This window comes from Cololabis saira, chromosome 2 (assembly GCF_033807715.1).
Source record: "Cololabis saira isolate AMF1-May2022 chromosome 2, fColSai1.1, whole genome shotgun sequence".
Taxonomy (NCBI): domain Eukaryota; kingdom Metazoa; phylum Chordata; class Actinopteri; order Beloniformes; family Belonidae; genus Cololabis; species Cololabis saira.
Window position 1 is genome coordinate 42078635 of NC_084588.1, and position 27073 is coordinate 42105707.

A 27073-nucleotide genomic window follows, 5' to 3' on the forward strand; every position below is an offset into this window, starting at 1 on the left:
TCCTCCTCCTCTTCCTCCTCCTCCTCCACCCCCCCGCCGACCAGACCCACCCAGCAGCAGCTGCTGCCGCTTCCTCTGCCTGTCAGCGCGGCCCTCCGTCGCCCCCCTCTCCCTACGTCCGTGCGGTTTGCAGAGAGGCTGCCGAGGATCTCGCTGCTGCCGTTCGGCGTTTTCACGAAGAAAATAACCCAAGTATGCCTGACACGAGCAGCACGCATGAAATCCCTCGTGGTTTGTTCATGGCAAGCCAGCGTAACAGGAAGATACCGCTCACAGATGTTGTTCTAATTCAAAACACACAAGCGCCGTGAAAGGTTCACGTCTTTTTTCTAAACTGTAACCGAAGCGCTTGGAGAATAAAAAGCATCAGTTTGTGGTTTTTATTCAAGTGTGCCATGAAGGCTCTGTTGAAAACTCATTCAAATGGTTGAAAACCAAGAGATTAAAAGTACAAAGATCCATTCACGTCTCACTCTGTGCTCCGTCCCTTCTCCGTCTATCATTCCCCCGCTACTTCCCAGAGTTCCCACTCCGCCACAGGAGCTGTGTCCTACATTGGGAACAGCGTTAAGAAAGCCAGTGAACCCTTCCCCCATCCCCAAGCCACCAGTCACATTCCAGGTCCCGAGAGAGAAAATGTAGAAGTCAGCAAAAACCTGCTCGCTGCATGTCCCCAATTGCCCGGGGCGTCACATATCAGACAATCCCTGGATTCAGCACTACTGGACACGGAAACAATGGAGAACTTTCTATGGACGCTGCAGTGTTCTGCATCCAAAGCCCGGCGCACACAAGCCTCCCTTTTAAAAACGAAGCAGCCATCTATCCCGGCTTTATATCTCGACTGCAAACGTTTTGATTAACAGCCATCTTCCCCTCCGCCTGAAAGTAAAAGATCTATGACGGCCATTAGCGGGCCCCGAGCCTCATGGAGATTCCTATCGGCCGGCCGGTCTCGATGTGATGCACGCACGTTACTCAATCAGCGGCCTGTCAGTCCCGATCCAGGCACCAGTACGTCCTCATTACTGTTGCTTGGCAGCGCCACAGTTAACATTTAAGCCACATGCATGTTCACGCTATTAAAAATAAATGAAGACCGTCGGAGTTAGGAGGGAATAATCGCCTCCTGCCACTCGCTGTGGCACCTTAAAACATTTAAAAAAACAGACATTCTCATCCAAAAGAGGATGAAAAAAGAAAAGCGAGTTATATTGTGATAAAAAGCTTAACAATATCAGCGCCTACTTGTTGCAGTGGTGCTTCAGGTGCTTCTTGTAGCCGTCATCCTGAAGCATGTGCTCGGGGTTGTGTTTCCTGAGCCACTCGGCCTTGTGGATGTCGAAAGAGCTGGACTGGGTCTTCATCTTTTTACCCTTTCTGCCCCGAGGAACCGGGGCGGACAAGCCTTGAGGGGGAAAACAAAAAGAGATTAAATTAAATGAACTGCTGCTGCTCTTCTAATCTGAGATGCCACTACTGTTGTAATGCGATCCGTTAATGAAGTGGCCTCCCCGAGACTCACCCAGGTGATTCTGCAGCTCCTTTGTGCTTCCGTCCTCGCCGGGGGCGATGAGGTCCCACATGAAGCTTTTGATTTTGTCATCGCCGCGGTAATGGACCAGGCAGTACGACAGCAGGGCCCTGCAGATGGACTCCACGTCCCACTCAGTCAACTGTTTCTTAAAGCGCCCGTGGTTGAGGATATCCTTCCAGCGGCCCCATCTGGAACCCCACAGAGACACATTTTCACTGTGATAACGTTCCAGGAGGTTTTATGTCGGAAACGCTGCACGTTTAATCCCGTTTCCACCTTACCCGTATACGAGCAGGTTCTTCTCCACCCTGAAGCACTCTGTGCGGCCGTAGCTGTTCCCGCGATCGTGGTTCCGCCTAAGTTTAGGTTTGGTTTCGTCGCCGTCACTTTCGCCCTCTGAAAGCTCAGCTAACTCGTCTTTGGTGGCGCTGAAGGGCCTCGTCTGCTTCCTGACCCGAGGCGTGTCAATCACCAGGCTATTCTGCAGGAGGGTGAAATGAGGAAAAATGAGATTTCAGGGACTTTTGAGGACATTTCATCAGTGTGTAGACCCATAATACACTTATAGGCCGTCAGGTCAACCACGTAAATGTCTTTAGAAAGAGGATCTCGCTCCCACCTCTGGCGTGTACATTCTTATTGAGCTATTCTTATTAAATTTATTGTGGCATCATATAACACTGTTTTTAGTCATTTTTGTGCACTTTTCGGGTCATTATATTGTATTTTTCTACATATTTGGGAACACGAGGTTGCATCCATATTGGATTACGTCAGGTTTGTTTTTCAGGGGCCGCTGTTATTGGTCCAGCGCGATCACGTGACGCAGGGAAAGAGTCCCGCTATTAAAATAACGATTGTGAAAATACTTCCTAGAAATCCGAGTTCAATATTTTATCCTATGCTTAACATAAATAGTTCTTTTTTTAAAGTGAAAATAATGTACACGCCAGAGGTGGGAGCGAGATGAAACGAAAAGGTGGGTGACCTGACGGCCTATTAAAGGAAGCTGCAATCCTGCTTAATTTGCTTTGAGAGTCACAGTTAGCCAGTTCTCTGGGTGCCACGTCCTTTGCGGAGCAGTACTTACTCTGCCATTGACCATTTCCATATCAATGTCAGCCTTTTTCGCCCACTTGTCCCAGAAATTGGGGTCATCCAGAGAGATGTCTGTGCGGTTTCCAGATGCCACAAAACTGGCCTGCAAGCAGACATCAGAATCACATCACTGTAATGGGATTTGCTGTTCTGCCAGCTACTACTGCTTAAAAATCAAGATTAGATTGTGAGGCCTGAGCACAAACGCAACCCAAACGTGATAAATGCACCAGCTGTTTCACTCACCTTAGCAAAGGTGGAGCCTCGTCCCTCAGACTCGATGGTGATGGTCTTCGTCCTACGCTGGAGGATCTGATCGATGTCTTCTTCACAGAATTTGGCCCCTTCGTCCTCCTCATCCATGATGGCCCCATAAGCGCCTCGCCGCAACAGATCTTCAATCTCCTTCTTAGATAACTGCTGCTGCTGCACAGCCTGAAAGGTTAAAAAACAACAAAACCAAACAAGCATTCAGAAACATTTTAATCACACAAAATCCTTTATGTAATCATAATATAATAATACATTTTATTTATAATGCACTTTACATTACTGAAAATCTCAAAGTGCTACAGTTTGATAATTCAAAGGAAACAGAAATAATAAAATCAAGGTAAGAGATAAAAGGGATAAAAGTCAAGACATGGCAGAAAATGTCGTCTGATAAGCAAACGTGGCCCAGCACGCACATGTTGGGTTATTAAAATCCTAACGCTGTATCGAACCCTGGCAGCTGCTTCAAATGCAAATATGTTCGGTCCGACCAGATGCAGAAAACAGCTACTGTGAAACCTCCACCTCCTTACGGTTCAACTTGCTCTCCAGAGGACTCAAACTGCAGCTCAGCATCCACCTACACGCTTCACACGCCGCTGACACACTCCCTCACAAGCAGATTACACTAACAGGATCAGTTGCGCATCTACAGGAAATTTTTCGCAGCGACCTTCATCATTTGGGGACGGTTTATCAGCGTCTCCCGCAGACGTCCCCTGATAGCACGCAGGCTGCTCTTCTGTCTTTTATTACGACACCCAAAAATCTGTTTCCTGATGTTAACGAAACCCGTTTTCTCAAGATGGGAACTAAAAAGAAACAAGTGAATGGATGTAAAAAGAAGAGTTTAGCGTTAAAGAATCTGGATTTAATTTATAAGTGACTTAATAAGGAAAAATGATGTAGTGTCCTAATAATTCAGCAGGGATAGCTGCAAGCAAGGTAGCAGAAAACACCCGGTGGCATCTGTTTGGAGCTTTCTCATGAATGAAACTCACACATTTGTGTGCAGCCAAAGCTGCACGGAGGAAATTTATCACAATAGAACAAAACTTCTCTTTGAAGTTTAGTTAACATGAATAAATGGTTTAGTAGCGGGCCTTGCAGTCGGTTCTCATGCTTACCCCTCCGCCGGTGCTTCCTCCCAGGCTGTTATCTCGGCCGCTCATACTCTGCAGCACGGCTTTGTCCAGGCCCAGCTTGAGGCTGGCGCGGTCGAACATCTCCCGCTCGTACGAGTTCCTGGTGATCAGGCGGTACACCTTCACCGCCTTGTTCTGACCGATCCGATGGCAGCGAGCCTGGGCCTGCGGAGCACAGAACCTGCTCAGTGAGCGCTCCCTTCACGATGATGAGACGTCAGCAGCGGGTGAGGCTGAGAGCGGCCCTGAGGCGTACCTGCAGGTCGTTCTGAGGGTTCCAGTCGGAGTCGAAGATGATGCAGGTGTCGGCCGCCGTGAGGTTGATTCCCAGGCCGCCGGCTCTTGTGCACAGGAGGAAAACGAAGCGGTCGGAGTCGGGCTTGCTGAAGCGGTCGATGGCGGCCTGCCGCAGGTTCCCACGGACACGTCCATCAATCCGCTCGTACAAGTACCTGCACCAGAACACAGGGGGCGACACGTACCAAGATCTTGTTACATTACTGAAGCTTTAAGAAGCTTTTTTTTTTTGGATGTGCAGTTATCTTATTTTGGAAGGTGTTCATGAGAACATTATTTACAATACCGGCCTGGCAACGAGCACAAATCTGGTCTCAGAGATGGGCCAACATTTTTAGATCTTATTTTCTTTAAAACAAAATTTGCTTTCACCTCAGCTACCGGTACATGAGCTAACGGCACATTTATATGGTAACGGCATATAAAAGTGCAACTTATATATATATATATATATATATATATATATATATATATATATATATATATATATATATATATATATATATATATATATATATATATATATATATATATATATATATATATTTATTATCATCCTGTGGTTTTGAATTTTTTATTTTCTTGATCTCAATGTTTTATCTTTGTGTCAGTGAAGCGTCTTTGAGATCTTTTAAAGGCGCTCTATAAATAAAATTGATTATTATTATTATTTTTATTAACCATAATCCAATACCCATTTGAAATGATGCAACTTGAACACGGGATGTACGCGAGCTTCTCCTGTTATTTTCCTCTCTTTCTTAAACCCTCCTCCTCCACGGAGCGGGCATGCTCTTTCACATGGCGTCCGTTCCCATCTCCTCCCACAGTCCGACCCCCCTGCCCTCCCAGAGGTAATCCACTTCCAGTCAAGAGAAACCTCTCTGAAGCTCTGACTCGTATGATGTGGTGCAGCCCTGAGGGCTCCTGTAACCCGCTGCTGAACCATGTCTGAGGTCTGCGCTGCGCGGCTCCTCACATGGTTACAACTGTTTCAGGTTCGCTCCAGCGTCTGGCAGGACGCCAGCGCAGAGAGAGAGAGAGAGAGAGAGAGAGAGGAAGGAGAGAGAGAGAGAAGGACACCAAGACATGAGCACGACAGGATGGAGAGAAAAATACAAAAAGCAAAGAGTGTAAGTCAAGATAAACCTTTTTCTTTTTAAAGCAAAAATGAAGAACTATTCACCTAAACATAATGAACCAAATCTTAAAATTTTAGCTTACTTCCTTCCCCCTTTTCATTTTAAGGTTGCAAAGGGACTTTCTGAGCTTTCTCCGAGTCACCACTCACAAAGATATATTATATATATATATAAATATATATCCTTATCTTGACCTCAATCCACATCTTATCCCTAACCGTGTCCCAGAAGCCCAGAAATGCTTTGCTGCCTCATTACGGCCGAGGTTTGGTTCGCATCAGGTCGCTGATTATACCAGACAAGGTCCTTTTGTGGTAATAAAAGATCATACACAAACACAGGGAGCTCAGATCAGATCTCATTATTCTTTGAATTTCAAAGTAATGTTGTGCTTCAGCTGCAGCCGTGTTGCTTTGCAGCTGTGATGTAAATACGAATCGTTGACAGCCTTCATTAGAGCTGCCGCTGTGCTCCGTGGGCGGAGGAGCGCCGCAGAAGCTGCAGAAATACGGATCCTCGAGTCAAACCAAAGACAAACACTTACATTCCTGTGTCTTCGTTTACAGGTCAGGGAAAAAATAACCGAAGTGAAACGTAAAAGATTAAATGGGGTGACATCGAACTACAGAAATATCTAAAAAAATTGTTCTTCTAACATTTACAACCATAAAGGTTTCACGATTCCGTCATCTGCCACGTGGTTGAAGCGGGTTACCTTCTCTGAATGAGGTAGTCTTCCAAGATGTCCAGGCAGCGCACCATCTGGGAGAAGATGAGCACTTTGTGGCCTCCAGCCTTCATTTTGGGCAGCAGTTTATCGATGAGGACCAACTTCCCGGCAGACTGCACCATCGCCTGCAGGTGAAAGTCAACGGCAGTGGGACTGTGCACTTCCCTGAAGTCCTCCAGGATTTTCTCTTCTGCCCCTGATGGTGCAAAGACAAGAACACAGCAAGAGTGGATTACGTTTCTGCCCAGATTTGTGCTCCAGAAACAGTGTATGAAAAATAAATGTAGATACACATCTACAGTGTTTACTTTGGAGTTACAGGAGTGACTGCAGATGTGACACTGGTGCTCGTACAGAAACGACACAAACATACAAATGCAAAGAAACTACTTGTGCTTTGGTTCCTCAGTCTGATGTACCTGAAGTAGCGTCTTAGTGTGAGCACTTAAATGTATGAAATTCAGCCAATAACAGTAATATAGTAAAAAGGGTCCGTGTACTTCGCGGCCATCGGTTTTTTGTTTTGAAATGACAAAATAAAAATAGAGATATAATCCAAAATAATCAGTTTCCCATCTTTTGTTTTGATAATAAAAAACGGAAAACGGATCGTTATCCATTATCCGATTTCATTGATGTGTTTGAAAATCGAAATTGGGAATTAAAACAGCGAGTGGAAAACTCTTTTCTCTATTTCCTATTCGTTTCTTTTCCAACGTTTTCATATTTGATTTATTTTCTGTTTCAACATTAAAAAAATCTAAAACTGTTCATTTTCAATCTGATCAACAAAAGAACCAGAAACAACTTTCTTCATTTATTACTGCGCATGTGCAATCCCCCCATTTGTCCGATCCTTGTTTTCAGTATCCTTGGAAAACGAATAGGAAATAGAGAAAAGAGTTTTCCACTCGCTGTTTTAATTCCCAATTTTGATTTTCAAACATCAATGAAATCGTATAACGGATCATGGATAACGATCCGTTTTCCGTTTTTTATTATCAAAACAAAAGATTTTGTCATTTCAAAACAAAAAACGGATGGCCGCGAAGTACACGGACCAAAAAGGAGCATCTGAAATAGCAGCAAACTGATTTTCTGCTGTCTGTTTAATCCTGGGTTGCTCGGTACCGTCTCACCTTTGATGAGGTAGGGGTGGTTGCAGCACTTCCGCAGCTCCATCATGGTGTTGACCAGGTTGGGCATGTTGGCCTGGCCCGCCCCCTTAGAGAGGAAGGAGAAGTTCTTCTCAAGGATGGCGCGATAGTACTTCTTCTGGATGTTGGTGAGCTCCACCTCGATGATGGTCTCCTCTTTCGGTGCCAACTTCTTCTCCACGTCCTCTTTCAAACGCCGCAGCATCATGGGCTTCAGGATGGCCTGGAGCTTCTGTACCTGTGTGCCGGAGAGATGAGGGACAGTTCTCACCTGCTGCAGTGTACATGACCACGGTATGAGTGTTGGACACACCGCTTTTCTTACATAAATAATGACATGGTCCATTATGTATAGTGGGATTTGTCTGAGGGTACATTTATGTGATTTTAAGACCTGGTAGGACCAGATTTTGTTCTTTATTTTAAATTTCACCTGATATTTGAACCATAAGACTTGAAAGAGTTGCACTTAATTAATAAACCAATTATCATTTGCTGACTTTCATTTAGAGTCGCTCTAAAGCGGACCGGCATACAGTACTTTAGGGTTTCAGATGCTGTAACAGCTTGTTTTCGTGGTCCAAACAGTAGTTGCAAGAAAACTGGAGTATAAATTGGTCCATTTGAACAGATTGAATTATTCTTGAGTGACTGGGGTGATTTTCGTGGACGAGGGAGGAAAAACAGCTGTATTGAAAAGCAAAAGTCTGTCATCTAATTTGTCATGTTGGGTTTTTTTTTCCTTCCTTTTTCGCCGTTCTCCAAATCTGCTTGTACAAAAGCCGTACAGAGATTTGTCATGCTGATTTATATGATCGAATTAATTCGTTTCAGCCTCAAATGCAAAGCACTGGAGACAAATGAGCTGATTTATGTTAACCTGCCTTCTGCAGCTGAAATATTCCCCTTTGTGCTCCGAAAACAGTAACTACATTTAAAAAAGAGTTGTAACCAATGTTCCCTCTAATTTTTCATGTATCTGGGCACACACGCAAGCTCCCTGAGCAAACTGAGGACGACTGTGAGAAACATCACATATGCACGCTTTATTTTTAAGTATCTCATTACGCTTAAAAACAAGACTCGTCACTGGAAAAAACAAAAAGTCAAAATGTCCAGAGAAAAGTTGAGATTTTGAGGAAAAAAAGTCACAAATTTTATGAAAAAAGTTGAAATGTCGACAAAATTTTGTTTTAATTGACCATTTTCACTTGTTTCAAGTCAATTTTCACTTGAAATAAGTAGAAAAATCTGCCAGTGGAACAAGATTTTTTTTGCTTGTAATGAGAAGATAAATCTTGTTCCACTGGCAGATTGTTCTACTTATTTCAAGTGAAAATTTACTTGAAACAGGTGGAAATTGTCAAATAAGTTATTTTTCTGGTGTTATTTTTCTGGTGATGACTCTAAATGTTGAAATAGCAGTAAAACCACATTCATTGATGAAATGACATAAGGGATGGAAAGGAGGGATGGCAGTTTTACTGGGGGGATGATTTGGATCGTTTTTATTTCAGGGGGGGGATGATTTGGACCGTTTTTATTTCAGGGGGGATGATTTGGACCGTTTTTATTTCAGTGGGGATGATTTGGACCGTTTTTATTTCAGGGGGGATGATTTGGACCGTTTTTATTTCAGGGGGGGATGATTTGGGCCGTTTTTATTTCAGGGGGGGATGATTTGGACCGTTTTTATTTCAGGGGGGGGTGATTTGGACCCTTTTTATTTCAGGGGGGATGATTTGGACCGTTTTTATTTCAGGGGGGGATGATTTGGACCGTTTTTATTTCAGGGGGGGGTGCCATCTCCCCTCATCCCCCCTCAACTCCAGTACTGCTGGTAGACACAGCAATGGTATGGATAGCTTTTAGCAGAGGCTTCAGACTTTCTCGTGTCCGGGATCCCCACAGCTCCTTGTATTCCCCAAATCCTTGAATACTTCACCTCCTCTTGACTCGCGGGACCTCCGTAAACTGATTTATGGTCCCGCGTTACACCAACGCAGAGCCTACGCCGTAGCGTACGCGGCGACGCGCATGTACGTTGCGCGTCGCCACGTACCCTACGGCGTAGGCTCTGCGTCGATTTAGCGCGGAACCATAAATCAGGCTTTGCGAGTGAACGTCTCACGAGGGGCAGTCGCGTTGCAACGCCACTGTAGCCAAATCGCAAGGAGAGAGCAGAGAACTGAGCTCATGAGAAGTCCCGGTACGCCAGAGGCTAATATTGAGAAGTGGGGGTACTCCGTATCGGCGCGTACCGGCCCACTTAAAGCACTGCGCTGGATAGACTTTCTTGTGCGCTGAGAATATGCGGGCAGTGCGCGATTGCGCACGCGCGCAGCTTAGGGGGAACATTGGTTGTAACCTAATGAGTTTGAGTTAATTTGCCCCTGTTGATGGTATGTGATCTGACTACTGCAGATGCCGTGTTAAAAGCTAAAAAAAAGTCACAGTGGGATACCATTTGCATCATTAATGACAACACAATCCCAGCCACAGAAACACACTAACTTTTACTGGCTACAGAAAAACTAATGAACATTATTACAAATCACACTTGCATGATGTATTATACGTTTAGCTGGCTATTAAGATAACATAAAAGCCTCCTGAATTTAATCACCCATGCATCTGAGATTAAAACCTGTGATTAGATCATTTAGTTTTAAAATGCAGAAGCGTTCTCCTCGACTTCTTGAGCTCGTGCTTCGTTGGAGAATCAAAACCACTGTTTTCACATGTATCCTTAAGAGTCTCGTGTAACTTTAGTCTTGTTATTAAGGTCTTCTCTTAACAGCACCAGTGGATTTTTACCAGGAATAGGATCGCACACGCTCTTGGCCTTCCAGATTCAGTACCACATGGTGCCAAATAAATTAATGGTGCGGCCTGACACTTCAAAAACACTTTAATGGTCTTTTCCTGGAAGATCTGATTCGTGCTCTTGGCCAAAAACGAAGCGACCACCAGCAGCATGTAGCGGGAAATGTGAAACGTTTTTGTTGGGAGGAACAGCGCTTCTGCACGGAGAAGAAATACGCAGCATAACACCCCTTTTGTCTGTTATAATTATCTACTCTGTGTGTGTGTGCGCGTCACTGTGGTCTACTTGGAAAAAGCCACATTTCAAAGCTTACGTCAACACAATCTTAACATTTGAGGAAGATTACCATTGAAAAAGAAAAGGTTTTTTATGAAAGACTTGCAAACAGGAAGGTGCTGAAACACTAACCACGTTATCTGACCTGATCATCTGTCCTGGATCAATATGTTTACCAATATAAACGTATGTCCGAAGCACATCTGCACAAATCCGCAAGCTTACCTGCTCCTCGGTTTTGAGGTCTCCGAACTCGTGCATGAAGTTGTTTTCAGAGGGGAAACGTGCTGGTTCCAGGAAGTGGAGCAGGCTGAAGAGCTCCTCCACCGTGTTCTGGAGAGGCGTACCCGTTAGCAGGACCTTGTGCTCCTTCAATGAGATAAGAGTTCACAGATAAAGCCAGTCTAAGTTTAGAAGCTACAGGCCAGAGTGGCGCAGCATTCAGGTTATTTGAAATGTGTCGGGCCCTTTCATGTCGCTGCTGCGCTCACGTACAAGGTTCATCAGCTTGAAGCCTTCCAGAAGCTTGCAGTTTTTGTTCTTGAGGCGATGGGCCTCGTCGATGATCACGCAGCGCCACTCTATAGCGTTGAGCTCGGGACAGCCTCCGAGGATCATCTCAAACGTGGTGATGACGGCTTGAAACTTGTAGGCGCCTCGAATGGCACGACCCTTCAGACAGAAAGAAGGAGACACTTTAGGAACCACACCGTGATTATTGCGCTCAAGAAACACGGTTAGCATTCAAAAACATTTCCTTTGCTATACTAAAGATGTATGAATCTGTGACTGCGTTAACGTGCACTCAATAACCCTTTTAAAACCCGAATATTGGCAATAACCCGAATTTGCACGGCCATGTAAACACAAATAACCCCTTTGAATAACCCGAATTTGCTCATATTCCGGTTTTTAAAAACCAGAATATGACCCCTGGGTTACTCCTTTTAAAACCCGAATATTCGGTCATGTAAACGCCAAACGGAATATCCCCATCAAACGGAACATGAATTTGTTTTCTGCGCATGCTCTGTTCACAAGGAATCCTGGGGCCTTATGTACTAAGAGTGCGTGGATTTCAACGTGAATCCGTGCGTGGAATTAACAAGAACGCAAAAATTCATATGTACAAAACTGTGCGTACGCCCAAATCCACGCAGGTTTCTCTGCACATCCCAATCAGCGTGGATTTGAGCGCACATGCGGGAGCACAACACTCCGCCCCGTTTCCTCCCTCAAATATATGTTTGAATGTGATAATGAAGATAATTATCCATTAAAAACCGCTCATCCTAACTGAGCTGGAATAAATAATTCATTTTGAGGCATTTCTTCCGATTTCAGCTGGTGTCGGACTCCAGTCCTCGAGGGCCGGTGTCCCTGCAGGTTTTAGATGTTTCCCTGCTTCATTGCACCATGATACAAGTGACTGTGTCATCAACAGAACTATCCAGACTTTGATGACAAGTTGGTGACGATAATTAATTAGAATCAGGTGTGTTAAAGCAGGGAAACATCTAAAACATGCAGGACACCGGCCCTTCTGGGATTCAGTTTGACACCTACAGTGTTCTTTGCTTTGCGTTGCGTTCCGTGAAGAGTTGTGGTTTTATTATGATCGTACGGGTTTTTGAAAGTTTATGGGCAGCGTTAGTGCATCATTACACTCTGCTTTTCTTGTTTGTATTTTAAGAACCGACACCAGAATTTTTGGTGGATGAAAAACGGCTCCTCGTTCCGCTTTATTGTCACGCATATTATATAACGGATTAAGATGTAGGCTACACGTTTATTTAGTCTTACACATTATGGATGTCCGCGATCACCACTCTCATAAGTATAACAATGTGAACAACATTAATTTATATTTAAAACATGAAGCATCATGATCTGATTCCTCTGCTGCAGAAATAAAGACAATTTGTGCCGACGGCATTATGGAGGTGCAAACGTGGGAAATAAAGAGCAAAGTTGCTGTAACTCGGAGTGTTGCATCCGCAGGAGGAGAGACCGGTCTAGTTGTTTCTGCCTAAATCTGACTTGATCTCATTCTTGAGTTTCATAATCTGAAACTCTGACGTTTTAGCGCTCTCGCTCAACGGGCTGCTGTGCGCGCTCCCGCGGCCAGAAATCAGAAGAAATCAGATTCTGGCAGGCAATCACTTTTTGGCACAACGGTCCATCACGGGAGAAACACTTTCTGGATCCTGCAGAACATGCAGCTGACTCCATATCAGACTCTGAAAGTTGCCTAAACATTCAATAAAAACTATTTCATGCTGAATCACATCAGTTCGCAACCAACTTTCCGTGACACCTTTTTTTTTATTTAAGACATCTTTACAGAACCGGTTTTTGCTGCAAAATGCATTTTAATGTTTTTCTGTCCAGACACAGTTATGGGATGTTTTAGGATGTGGCTTTTATCTCGAGTATTCGTCCCATACGGTCGTCATGGTGACAGAGATGTCCGACCTGTCAGCAGGTCCAGCTGAAGCATCACGTTGGTCTGAACCGGAGCAGCTGGTCCAGTTCAGGGCAGAGATCCAGGAGGATCCTCTTGGTACCTAAACCAGCTGATGGTCCAGTCTTAGTCCTGGACCAGCAGATCAGTCTGGTGCCTGAGGACTCGCTCCTGATCCTGCCATCAGCAGGTTCCTCTAACGGAGCCAAAGCTCAATCGGGATTTGCGGGTTCTTGAGCTCCTTTAGTGGTTTGTTCAGATCATGTGGTTGATTGTGAGATTGTTGCAGCTCCACTCTTGTGTAACTTATCTGATGATGTCGGGATTGTCGTGTCCTTCACGTGGTCGTGAACTTATTGTTGACGTTACGTTTCCCTCATATTCTGCACTTCACTGCATCACCAGTGAGTGTCGCCAACGGACAGAACCTCAGAAAAGTGCGTACAACAGCCTTGATGCGTGAGTGAAGGACCGCAGCTTTCTACGTTCACGTCATTCTTTGTACATCCGACCGTGAGCGTTGAAAGTGGCGTACGCACGTTTTTTGTGCGCCGCACTCTTAGTACATAAGGCCCCTGGTCTTTTGAGTCCAGGACGTTCTTATACACACGGAGAAACGCAAGACCAGGAGGAGACTAATCCCTTCATAAATGTAATGAAGGATATGAACATTTTGGCATTTGTGGACGGTAGAAAGTACCGGGATAGCCAGATTTACAAGAAGGTGAGCGAAAAGTTGCGCGAAGCAGCATTTGTTTTGAATTTGGATACAGGAAGAAGAAGCGGAAATGACGCTAATTGCGTCATCACGTTCTCCGCGCATCGCTGGTTTGATCCAGATATCCCGAAGGATTAATTACACAGGGATAACCCTGTTTGCTCACACATGTAAACGGAATATTCAGAATGTTTCAGTAACCGGAATATTAGCAATAACCCGAATTTTGACTGCATGTAAACGTAGTCTGTGTATAGTGCAGTTCGTAGTCCCACAGCGGACAGGTGGAGTTAAACCCCCGAAAATACGTGTCCATTTGCTTCTGACCACAAACACATGGTTTGCTTAATTTAAATTTCACAAACGATATAAAAAACACACCTCTTGGAGGCGAGGAGGTCACATACACCGGCTCCTGTTTGTTTACTTGTTTATCTGTCTCCGGGAGCTTTGCATCACCCCTCCTCTCCATTTGTATCCATCGCCGTGACAACCGTTCTCCAGGGATACTCGGTAATCCCGTAACCCCCTCCCACAGCCAGCCAGACGGAGGAGCCGCTCTCTGCGATGATGCCTGAGCAGCGTTGACAGAAAGCTCCCCGAGGGGAGAGCTGTGACATCACGGGCTGCCTGGGAGACAGCTCGGTGGCAGCTCCGCTCCGTTCTCCTCTTCCTCACCTTATTTCCTGCCACGGTTCGCCTGAACACTAAAAGCTCCTAACTGCCTGTTGTGAAACATCACATGGCCCGCCAACCACAGAAAGCCTCTGCCCAAGGCTCATTAACTGCCTCTAAACCTACTTATTGTGTGGCATGTGCCCCTCTCTGATTCTTGCTATGTGGCATATCATTAAGATGCTCTCATTTCCAACACGGTGAGCAAAAAAGAGAAGAAAGAAGATCTTAGCTCTTGCCTGAGCAGCTTCTGATTGTGAGCATGACGACTTTAAACAGATTATTTTGCAATTCTTCTACTTGTTTTCATCCTTTCTGCAAGTTTTTCTTGTGAAATATTGAGGTAACCGAGTTTCAGTAGCAGTTACAAATATCTGAGGTGCATGGCGGACTCACGTTGCCTGTTCTAGTCACATTGTGTCGAGCTTTTCAATATCCAGCTCCTATTGTTGCAGTCGGGTCTCTCGTTCTGACACATATAATTACACTACTCGCAGGAGATCGTGTTGCTGACACGGTGCTGCTGTTTTCTAAAAAACACGGGGATTATTTTAATCAACGTGAATCACTGCTTTCCACTGCGAAGCTGCTCAAAGCAGCACTGCTCCGTGTTCACCTGTCTTCCAAAAAAGGTAAAGATTAAGTGTGGCACAATGGACCAAAAGGCCCCTGAACCCTCATCGTTTCCTCGGCGCCGGATAAGTGAGATAAGATGGATGTCCTAGTTAATCTAGAGCGAGCCGCTTAAAGCCCCAGTGTGGCGTTACGGAGAGTGGAAGTCTGGGTTTGTCCTCAGATCTGGCCGGGGGCGGTTTGACAGCAGCGCTCACCAGCGCCGCCCACACATCTGGAGTCGGAAGATGATGAGTGGACCTGAAAGTTTCGAGATTGTATGAGACTTGCAGACTAGTCGGCTTATTTACGGATGAATTTCTCACCATGTCTGGTTCTTTCTGAATTTAGACATTAGATGATTGGCGTCAAACAAACAGCAGTTTTACTATTCATATTTACCGTATTTTCGCGACCATTAGGCGCATATAAACGTCCGATTTTTTTTTCAAAATGTGCCACGACCGGAAGAACTGCTCAGCGCGTGGCCGGTACTTCAAATAATTTTTTTAAATCCAGCATCGTGCAGCATCGGGCCTCCACGTGTGAAAGTAACATCGACGTAGAGCTTGAAGAACACTGGTGGCGTTTTGTCTCACGCCATTCTCACGTCTGACTTCCTGCGACGACCGACGGACAGACAACGGACAGAGAAAACAGATTCAAATTTTTACTGAAGCCGATTAGATGGGAGGGTTCCGGGATGGTCGCTCTGCAGCAGCTCTGGTGAGGCCACGCGGACTACAAGAACTGCGATTCACGGCAGCTGACTCAGCACGGACGCTTCGCCGCGGTTCTGCCCCCTCCGGGACTTTCCCGTATGATTTACCTCAGAAAAGCTCCAGATGTGACTAATGGCGCTTTTCTTTTTTTTTTAATTTTCTATATTATTAACATCCTCACATCTTACATTACACAGCTGGTGTACAATTGGTTTACAATTATTGTCAGGGAGAAAGAAAAACATCAGCATGTCAAAACATAGCTGTTGCCCTATAGTTGTGTAATGTTGAAAGAAACAAAACCTGCGTACGTTTATATTTTTTAAGGAAAAACGAACAAACAGAACTAACTAAAGACAAACAAAAAAAAAAAAAACGGGATGTATGGGCTTGTAACAGCGACTACATTCAGTTGTAGGGAGACCAAACTACAATATTATAAGGGTTTGGATATACACACACACATAAAATTGTGTACGTATAAAACGCATAAAACCTGGCAGTCCTTCAAACCAACAGAGAAATGACCGGGAAAGTAAGTGAGTGGAGACAAGTAATTTAGTTTCTAGGTAATTGTGACTTTTGTATATAGGAGACCCATTTTGACCATGACCTTGTGAATTTATCCATTTGTAGCCGAAGTGAGAAAGTAATCCTTTCCATTTTATATATTTCCTTGACAATATCAGTCCATTCCTCTATTGTGGGGGAGTCAGGATGCAGCCAGTGACGTGTGATGGTTTTCTTGCTAATGGCGCTTTTCAACTAGTACCTACTCAGCCCGGCTCGGCTCGCCTCTACTCGGTTTGGCGCCTTTCCACTTAGGGGTCTAACATGCCGAGTAGATGGTGGAGACCTTCTTAAACCTGGTGGCTGAGGAAAATATCCAGAGAGAGCAAGATGGGGCCACAAGGAATGAAAAAATATACCAGAAGCTTTCTCAGTCCATGTCTGCTCAAGGCTACAAACTTCACAGCAGCTTCAATCCAACCTGCCTACTTCTGATCCGGGTATTGAAAAGAAATGAGGGGAAGGCGAGTCGAGTTGAAACGAGTAGGTACTAGTTTAAAAGGGCCATAAACCGCTCCAATGACACACGTCACACCAAAAACCACTGCTTTACCTGGCATATATTAATAAGAACCCTGTGTGAGTGAGTAGAGCACTTCTTTGAAACTATAAAAAAGTAGTTGTATTAAAAACTAGTCAAAAAAAAAAAAAGGAAGTAGACCCACTTCCTGAACCAGGAAGTGGGTCTACTGAGAACAATCCCATCAAGCAGCTTCAACACATGTCTGTGTTGGGTGTGAACGTACCTGTGCATCCCTGAAGTACATCTCATACTGCTGCAGCATCTGCCGGCTGACCATGCTCCCGTGGTACACGATCACGTTGAGGTGGGTCCAGGTCCGGAACTCGCGTTCCCAGTTAGCGATGGTGGAAAGAGGGGCGATGATGAGGAAGGGCGTTTTGATGCCGACGCGATAGATCTCCTCTAGGAATGTGATGGACTGGATGGTCTTGCCCAGGCCCATCTCGTCTGCCAGGATGCAGTTGCGTCTGTAAGTTTGAAAAAAACAAAAGATAACAAATGTCAAGTCGAAGAAAATCAGAATCTTTGTTCGCCGGCTTTGTGCAAACAAGTGAGGAACTTGATTCAACAGACATCGTCTCAGGTTCAGCAAAGAGGTAATATAATACCAATAAATCAATTAAACTAAAGCGATACCACTCAAAAGGATACGTACACTATATACAAGACAAAACCAATATTTACAGACGTGAAGCACAAATATCAGAAAAGAAATGGGACTAAGAACTTAGAAGCTATTCCTATAGACGGATGATGAGCGTTACATACGGCAGGTAATATGTATAAAAAGGTGCTGGAGATGTGTTTATATCAAACAAAGTGGTGCTTATTCAACATGAAAGATTCTGTTGTATGTAAGGAAATATGGGAACCTGTAGAAAAAAGAGAGGTAAGGAGGAAAAATGTGGGGGGAATGAAAATCCCATGATACTAAAAGAATAAGCTGCAAACAATGGAGGAGAAAACGACATCACCAGCAGTAATGACACGCCGCGATAAGAAACGCAGCATAATGCCTCTACTGTACGGTATGCTCCTGCAATTCATTTATTCATCTGTCCAGTGGGTGGGGGTATTATGTCTTGATGCTAATTGCAACGTGCAGATATTCCCACTGGCCTCTTAAGCAGCCCTCTACTTTTGATAAATCTCCCTGCGTAGGCATACACAAACTCCTGCATGCTCACACATAACTAAACCAATTCCCAGGGTTAATGCAAGCACACTGACACTGTACTCCAGATGTACTCTGCAGCACTTCTTTAGTGAATGTGGGCGAAGGAAAGCGATAGCTGTTGCAGCAATGTGCACCTTGACAGCCAATTTGACTGTCAAAGCCTGAACCATGGAAAATAAGCCCAAATGGCAGCTCGGTGCACACATGAGGGATCCGGGACTGAGGAGGTCGTTTCCTGGCCATTATCTGCTGCCTCAAAGCACAAAGAAGACTTTTTTTTTCCCCAAACACACAAAGATATGCTTTAACAAGCCCGCCTTTACTGTGAACAAACATAAAAAGCTCTTTCACTAGCAAATAACAGATTAACAGCACCGCAAACTAGAAACTCTGAGGTGAACGTAGCTGTATGGGCGAATCTCTTAAGATTACGATTTGATGCAAAAAATGAACACGTTTTTCACATTTCTGTATTAATATGAATTCACTTCATAACCCTTGTGCAACTGTAATCCTCATCAGGGTTGCATGCACTTCATACACACAAAAAAAAGAACAAAAAGGCACTGCATTCAGTGCATTGTGATCAATGGACAAACATGAAACGCTGAACGTAGCTGTATGGGCGATTCTTAGCAGAGATAGCGCTTATGGATTAAGATTGGATGCCTGAAATGAACATGTTTTTCACATTTCCAAATGAGTATGAATTCACTTCATAACCCTTGTGCAACTGTAGTCTTGTGCACAAAAAAAAAGGCCCTGCATTTATTGGTATCATTTTTAAACAGACTTGTTATTTTTCATTCAGAAACTCACTTGAGGCATGCGAAAGCTTACACACAAACTATTAAAAACTGACCTGTTGTACCAGTTAAAGAGAAGCCAGTTGACCCCCTCGAGCTGGTAGTCCCTGAGCGTGTTGCCGTTCCTGTACTGCCGTGATTGTTCCCTCTTCTTCCACAGGTTGGCCGGGGGCCGGTCCTAGGAAACACGTTTTAAAAGCGGACCATTAGATCGTGCATGAAGGCGTTTTTTCTTACCAACGGGTAGAAGGCAATCACTGCCAAAGAAGAGCAAATGAAATGAAAGACGGAGTGACAATGGTTTTAGCCATTCAGACCCGAGGGGCCGTTTAAAAACATGCTCTCAAACCTAAGAACTGTCGTAAAAAAGCTTCACATAACCAGAGGCTTCTCGGAGAAATGCTTCTGAGCTTCTGCAGACTTTATAAATATGCAACAGAAGCCACTCGGGTTAAAGCGCTGACTTTTAATGAAAAACTCTGCACTCATGGTCATTGTTTGTGTGTCTTGAAAATTATGATATTATGCCAACCCCACATCGGGTTTGAAGAAAGAATCAAGACACATGGTTCATAAAGTTCACATGTTGCGAATAGTAGCGAGCCAACCTTGCAAATCTGGCAGCCGAGTAGCACGACCATGTTGTGCTCCGTTTATATTCTGAAATTACATCCAAAACTTGGAAGGCGAGCGGCCAAAACCACTTCTGCTTGTTTGTCTTTTTTGGGAAACATGTTAATAAGTTATTGAAGCCGACATGGAAGAGAATATGGTTAGCGGAAAGCTGAGAAAACACTGCAGAATCTTGAAAGCAAAACTCCTCTCTTTGCTGACTTTTTATTATATTATACTATAAATATAACAGGGTTTGATGTTGAGTGGAGAAAACTTGCAGGCTAAAAAATTGTTTTAACAAAATCTGCCTGTCTATTGAGAACTTTTCTTTTTGTGGTTTCTGTGTATTACCATGACCTTCTGAACCCTCACAAGTAAGAGGCATATAATCACAGGATAAAACGTGGATCTGTGCATCTCCAGCTGCAGTAATACAGAAAATTATCGGGCCCCAAAAACCAGCAATAACAGAAATCTGTAACGGAGGAGGACTTGTGGACGTGGCTTACCATCCTCCGGGAGTCTGGCTTGGCTGCCTGCAGCTGCTCAAACTCCTCGATCTTGGTCTGATCCACATCGTCCTTCAGCTCCCAGGTGCTGTCCTCGTACGGCAGAGAACACCACTTCACCAGGTAGTACACCACCTCCTGCAGCAGGCAGAGGACAATTGGTACTGGAAAAGACTAAAGCTTTCATATCATCATCAAAGGCTGCACGGTACCCCATTAGGGCGGCCTTGGATATTTCTGAGATTCAAAGACATCGCTTGAGTGGAGAACATATTGAAAAGAACAGCCAGAACCAGAGGGGGGGCGTTCAACATGTTCAGGTAAAACAGACGCAAATGTGCCTTGTTCCTCGAGTATGTGGCTACCAAGAGAAGTAAGATTTACTTTACCTCCCCTGTGTCTTTGTCCTCGCAATAAGACACCTCCAGCACTCTGTCCACCTCTACGTAGTCAGGGTTAAAGGGGTCTTCCTCCATCTGAGAGGAACAGAAAGGGAGGCAAAGGCCGAAAAGAAAGAAAATGCATAAGCCAACGAGAGTTCCCACACATCTGGATCTGAAGACACATCAGCGGAGCAAGTGAAGACATTCAACTACATGCACACAGATGTGCCGGATAACCAGACACAGGAGGTGTGTTAACATCTGCATGCAACCATCCTGTCCACGTGCGAGCAACATGTCTTTCCTAAAAGACAGAAGAACTCACTTCCACAAAAACATTTCGAAAGAAAGCAAGAAAGAAAGAAAAGCCCACACTTATAGGCTCAACAAGGTTTTGCAGTCGATTGCACATCATTTCAAAGTTTGTCATCCTGTGAAAGAAATCTGCCTGAAAATTCAAGTCTATGAATGTGTAAAAAAAAAGGATCTGCATGGTTGTAAAAAAAGATTTATATTTGTGAAAAATAAAAAAAAGAAGTTATTTTGCAAAGTGTCACAGATGCAAGGCACAAAGCTGCCAGACTCTCTACCTGGGGTGGAGGGGGTGATCTTTGTTCAGGGGTTTTACCATCACTGCAGCAAAGTATTTGTTGTGTAATTTTTGAATTGATGTTAAAATTCGGCTTCTCTTTAAGAGTCTGCAACCGTGCAGGAGGACAGGAAGCCGTCTGCTCTCTGATTGGACAGTTTGATTTGTCACCATCCAATCAGATAGAGGTTTAAAGACCGGGACAAAATTTGCAACCGCAACTTCAGAGTCTTGCAGCAGTTTTGTGCTTCGCATCTGTCAACAGACAGTTTGCAGAATAACTTCTTTTTTATTTTTACAAATCCTTTTTACAACCATGCAGCTCCTTTTCTTCACATCAGACTTGAATTTCAAGGCAGATTTCTTTCACAGGATGATAAAACTCGATTTATAAGTGCAAACTTTGAAATGATGTGCAAACATTCATTTCCAGCTGGAAAATCTTCACGACCATCTTAAGCTGGTACACACACACACACACACACACACACACACACACACACACACACACACACACACACACACACCGAAGAAGTGACACGAACACAGTCTCGATCTTACATCTGCGAAGAAGAGCGCCCTCTGCGCCTGTTTTATCTTGAAGCGTTTGATCTTCTGCTGAATCCTCTTGTCCTTCACCAGCTGCTGCTCTGTTGCCCACTCACAGTGTAGGTAGGAGCTGACAAACACACACACACAGGACTAAGGTAAAAAACCATGAGATGCAGCTCTCCCCGCAGGTGTAATCGCATAATCACTGAACTCAAAATGACCACCTCAGTTTAATTTGAATTAGAGAAAAAAAACAAACTCTACTGAGCCATTCATTCATCTCTCCTCTTCCTATTTTAGCCATGAAGTAATGAACATCCCAGATTAGTCATGAAAAGAAATGTCTGAATTTCAAAGCTTGTAGGCTGTATATTTAAGTATTTATTGTATCTATAAGTATTTTTAATAACAAGTTTCTTCTGCAACACGGAGAACATCGTTGTGAGAGTGTGCTATGATGATGCTACGTCCTAAAGATGCCCATCATCCCTGTTTACTTGTACGCTCGGACTTCTTAATCGTTATATTCTCCTGGAGCCCTGAGGGCGTTTGCTTTAACCTGATTTCAATTTTGAAATATAAGAGTTACAGAAATGAGAACTTATTACAAACATGCTGAGCAGGATACGGATGCCGAGTGCTTTTACGGACCGACACGACCCAGAAGTACCAAGAGAAACGGTGAACTTACTAGTTTTTGTATTTTACAAAAAACTCCTCCACTTCAACCGTCACCCCTGGAGACACCTACAGATGTTGGAAGAGAAAGATCATCAAGAAGAGCAGCTCATTCATCTGATCCACATGATATCCATAAAGAAATGTAAAGAAATAACTTAACACCATAAATAATTGTCACTCTCAGTTTACTGGTAATAATTATTAATATAATAATAATTACCTCCTTCTTAATGATATGAGAAGACATGATTTTGTCCACAACAGCAGCATCCTCTTCACTGGGATTCTCCTGCACAGAAGACGTGAAACGGATAAAGTCGAGCTTTACATCATCCCTCCCCCGTAAAAACCACACGGCAGACAATGTTTTACATGTCAAATCAGTAAAACTGGAGATTCTAGGACAGGATTACTGGTACTGCCTAAAACGGGAAAGCTCGGTTGTTGCTACAATATTTTTAGAGAAATGTTCAAGAACGGCGTTGTGTTAATAATACAGCCCTCCCACCACCCCCAACTTTTCTGCCTTGCATCCAAATCAGTAAAAATAGACTTTCCTCTTTTTGCAGGCTTTTATTGGTTTGTACGTCACCAAATGAACCGGCGCTTCTGCAGCGAGCAGAGAACGCTGCCATGACTTTCATACGCCGCCTTTTTTAATTCATCTTTCTACAAATTCTGAGAAACTACAAGACATGAGAGCAGAGAAATCACTTTGACTCTGTTCTATACCCGGGAACATTAAGAAAAGAAGAAGAAAGGAGCGGTTAATTGAAATTGGGCACTTTAAATGATTTTATGAGGAGCTTGCTGGAGGAGGGACTTACAACAAAGAGCTGCACAGCAGGCTGCTTGGACGCTGCGGGGTTGGCTTTCTTGGCTCTGACGATAACCTTGACTTCCTCGTCTGACATCCTGGCCTCCAGCTCTTCAGCGTACTTCTTTCTCTTCACCTGGCGATTAGACCGCCTCTTCTAGAGAGGAGAGATAAAGAGACGGGGGCATATTTAGTTACAAATAAAGATAAGATATAATTAAAAAAGAAGAGAAAAAACGGTTGCTGGGTCTTGAGTAACTGGGAAATACATTTCACAACTCAGTTCAGGAGAAAATTCCGGTTACACTCCCCAGGTAGTCCCGAACAGCTTATATAAAAGGCTTTAAGGTATAAAAAGGTATTTTTTTAAAGAGCTAGAGCTTAAATGGGCCGGTGCCTTTTCAGGAAGCTTAAACAATATTTCAGCCCTCTGTGCTTTGCATTTCCACAGAGGTCTAAAGTACAAGGTGGATCATGTAAATAAAGTCAGCTCGAGTGTGTCGCTCCTCCTCGCCACTCCTGCGAGGGTTTCGGTCGCACGGCTGATCAGACACAAGTCTTCAGATGCAGTCAAACCCGGAGCCAAGCGCTACAGCTGTGTCAATTCACCGTTCTCCAGGTTGAGGGTGCATTTACTTGTGCCCTTGAGCATTACCCATGAAACAATCAGAGCTCTCTCTCTCTCCTCCAACACCACAGCCCACGGCGAGCTTCTCTGCTAATTGAAGCGGCGTCGGCGTCTGAATATGAAAGCCGTCTTCACAAACACTAACTAACAATTCCTGCATTATGACACAAAGTTAACTTTTTTTTTTCGTTCCTGAAAAACTGGTGTTGCAACTCCATGACGTGACGGTGTCCTGAATATCAGACAAAGAGACAGGGTTGTGTCACGTTGCAGCTTCTGATCAAGGGGGGAGGACTTTCCCCCACATTATACCCCCTTTAAAACACAGAAACAGAAAAGTGGAAAAGACAAACCGGGAGAAATAAAAAAAAAAAAATGTTTGAGCCCCGTAAAAGGTTCTGTTTTTTTACTTTATGCCCCCACAAAAAACATTTCAGGGGGTCAAATGTTCCCCAAGCACCCTGTTAAGGCCTTGGTTAAAAGCATGGTGCTGAGGAAAGGACCCCGTTGGGGCTATTTTATCACGACTGGAACAAATCTGAATATCATTAAATTACGTTAAATGAAATCCAACAATAGAAACTGTACATATGTAATCGTCCATGCCAATCCTATTTGGGGGAAAGTTGTCGCATCACTCCACTTCACTGAGGTTGCACAGATCTGTGTGGTACTTTGACCTTAACAGTAAATCACAAGAGAACAAACTGTTCAATTGGGATGCGTGATTGATCCAGTATCAGAACTCAGAGAGAGTATTTACTGACTTTTTAAAAAATGACAACAATCAAAAACACAATTATTTGCACATTAAGAAAAAAAACACAAGGCTAAAATATTCTGCTCACAGGCGATATACTTTAGTAGTAATCACAGCATGTGTTATTTATGCAGGTTTATCTATCTATTTGGATAATATAAGTCATCCCATGCAGCTCGCCAAGGCCCAGGATGCAAAATCGAGCATCCTGTTAAACCGTATTAAATGAAGATAAATAATCCTAAAATACATCAAACTCTGCAAAATTAATAATAATGATAATAAAGCATAAGAGACTTTTAAAGTCCACCCTCAGTCTGTTCCTTCCTGTCAAGCCTTTATAATTATGGGACGCGTGGGCCGCTGTATCCTGCATCAATACACGAGCCCCTACTAATGATAATATGTAGTTAATTAGCAATAAATGCCACTGAGCCACAGTTAATTAGGTGTGCAGTATGATATCCCAGCGGAGATATACCCTCGCATCCGCACGCCCAAGCTGACCAGACACCGCAGAGTCAAACCTGCCACATGTCACAACAAAGGGACTGAACCCCCCGAGGACGCCGCTCTCCTGGTCTGTCGGCCGCTTCCTCCACTCCTGCCACGAGATCAGCCTGACTGAGTCATCAACAGACACTGGTAATTAAGGCCAGGGGCACCGTTTAGTTAAGATGATTATATCATAGGATGTAGTTTGGATCAAAAAAATGGAGGGGGGAGAGGTGGTGGAGCGTAGGTGGAGACCGAGCCACTTATCAAACCCCCTCATTCTGAAATGCCACTAGTTGCTACTCACGTCCCAGATGGTTTTGCAACCGAGCAACATTTTTTTTTAAAGTGAGCTGGGACAGTGACTGCGTTTACAAGCAGTCAATAACCCTTTTAAAACCCGAATATTGGCAATAACCCGAATTTGCACGGCCATGTAAACACCAATAACCCCTTTGAATAACCCGAATTTGCTCATATTCCGGTTTTTAAAAACCCGAATATGACCCCTGGGTTACTCCTTTTAAAACCCGAATATTTGGTCATGTAAACGCCAAACGGAATATCCCGATCAACATAAATTTGTTTTATGTGCATGCTCTGTTCACAAGGAATCCTGGTCTTTTGAGTCCAGGAAGTTCTTCTAAACACGGCAAAACGCAAGACCAAGCCATTCTTTTGGATCGAGGAAGAGACTACCGGTAATCACTTCATAAATGTATTGAAGGATATGAACATTTCTGCATTTGTAGACGGTAGAAAGTACGGGGATAGCGAGATTTACAAGCAGGTGAGCAAAAAGTTGCGCGAAGCAGCATTTGTTTTGAATTTGGATACAGGAAGAAGAAGCAGAAATGACGCTAATTGCGTCATCACGTTCTCCGCGCATCGCTGGTTTCATGGAGATATCCTGAATGATTAATTACCATATAAACGGAATATTCCGAATGTTTCACTAACCGGAATATTAGCAATAACCCGAATTTTGACTGCATGTAAACGTAGTCAGTGACTCTAGACCTCTTTTTTCTTCTTCTCTCTCAGGTAAAAAAAAGAAATGATGTGCCCCTCCCCCCACTTCCTGCCACCAATATACAGAACTATCATCCAAAACCTCATCTGCACTAGGAATGGGCGATATTTTACCATTCACGATATACCGTCAACAAAATTCCCCACGGTAAAAATTTGTTATCTCGCAGTAAAAACGATAAATTCCCGTTGATGACGTTTTAGTGTAACAAACATGGCAGAAGGCGGATCTGAGAGTGAGGAGCTCGTTGTTAAATGAGGCTCCTGCTCCGTTATCTGGAACTGGTTTGGATTTAAAAAGAGTGACGAGGAGCAAACATCATCTATTATATGCAGAGTCTGCAAAAACAGAAGCAAATGGTTGTTACATTTTGATATAACGTTTGACTATTACGAAAAAAAATTGCAATAGTATCTAATTTGTGGCATGTTCCAACCACAGGTTAATTGGCACATTTTATTTATATTAGAAGAGGTCATCACTGATTGGATTTTATTTTCAGTGAACTTTTATTTATTTGTCCTGTTTCTTTATTTATCAAGTTGTATTTTTTTCTACTTTGTGATTTTATAAGCTAAGAAAACTTGTTTTGGGGGCTCCAAAGACTGAATGTGGTGATAGATTTATAGTTACAAAGGTGGAGTTGAATTGGTATTTTTTTTATCGTGATTTTTATCGTTATCTGGATTAATGCCAGAAATTATCGTGATACATTTTTTAGTCCATACCGCCCATCCCTAATCTGCACACCTTTATGGATAGATTTTTCGTACTTTTTCCCGTCGTAAAAGCTGCCAGCCAGAGCAACGTGTACACCTCTGTCCAGGGACGAGATAGCAGGTGGAAACGCCAGCGACGGCCTGCTATGGGCCTCGGTATTCCTTGCTACAGGGAAGCTGAAGCCTCTGACAGGTATGTACTCTATGAAAGTATGTGTTTGACTAGACTGCAGGCTTTTTTTTGTCCGTGGGATCCACTGAATCGGTTCGTGGGAGGCTAAGCCCATCTTTGCAGCTTCCCACGCGCTCCAGCCTGGAAATTTAGAGGTGCAGTCACCAGTCAGGCTTCTTCCGACAAGAATACCTCAGCTTCTCAATACCAGATCCCATTTCAAAGTCGAGAATCAGTGTGCAATTCGGTGCCCTGTAGGTGTGGAACGATGCTCGCAGAGTAAACTGGACTGTTTCACCAGCAGAAATAAATGTAGCACATGCACCAACTGCAGTTATTCTGGCTGATTCTTCATATTTTTTGTGTTAAAT

The 27073-nt window shown here is 43.8% G+C and overlaps 1 protein-coding gene across 7 annotated transcripts in view; it reads right to left on the minus strand.

Annotated features, from left to right (window-relative positions):
* Window positions 1-27073, minus strand: part of chd9 (chromodomain helicase DNA binding protein 9) — a 119416-nt gene that overhangs the window by 17580 nt on the left and 74763 nt on the right. For all 7 annotated transcript variants that reach the window (XM_061745818.1, XM_061745808.1, XM_061745799.1 and 4 more), the window contains 19 exons: window positions 22906-23052; window positions 22299-22367; window positions 22089-22144; window positions 21407-21524; window positions 20263-20349; window positions 19874-20011; window positions 18806-18927; window positions 16990-17233; window positions 10978-11154; window positions 10708-10851; window positions 7362-7617; window positions 6208-6418; window positions 4310-4505; window positions 4036-4218; window positions 2882-3070; window positions 2628-2738; window positions 1819-2018; window positions 1526-1725; window positions 1249-1408 (listed from right to left, as the gene is read on the minus strand). In XM_061745818.1, coding sequence (XP_061601802.1) covers window positions 1249-1408; window positions 1526-1725; window positions 1819-2018; window positions 2628-2738; window positions 2882-3070; window positions 4036-4218; window positions 4310-4505; window positions 6208-6418; window positions 7362-7617; window positions 10708-10851; window positions 10978-11154; window positions 16990-17233; window positions 18806-18927; window positions 19874-20011; window positions 20263-20349; window positions 21407-21524; window positions 22089-22144; window positions 22299-22367; window positions 22906-23052 — 3008 coding nt within the window. The remainder of the gene's footprint in view (window positions 1-1248; window positions 1409-1525; window positions 1726-1818; window positions 2019-2627; window positions 2739-2881; window positions 3071-4035; window positions 4219-4309; window positions 4506-6207; window positions 6419-7361; window positions 7618-10707; window positions 10852-10977; window positions 11155-16989; window positions 17234-18805; window positions 18928-19873; window positions 20012-20262; window positions 20350-21406; window positions 21525-22088; window positions 22145-22298; window positions 22368-22905; window positions 23053-27073) is intronic.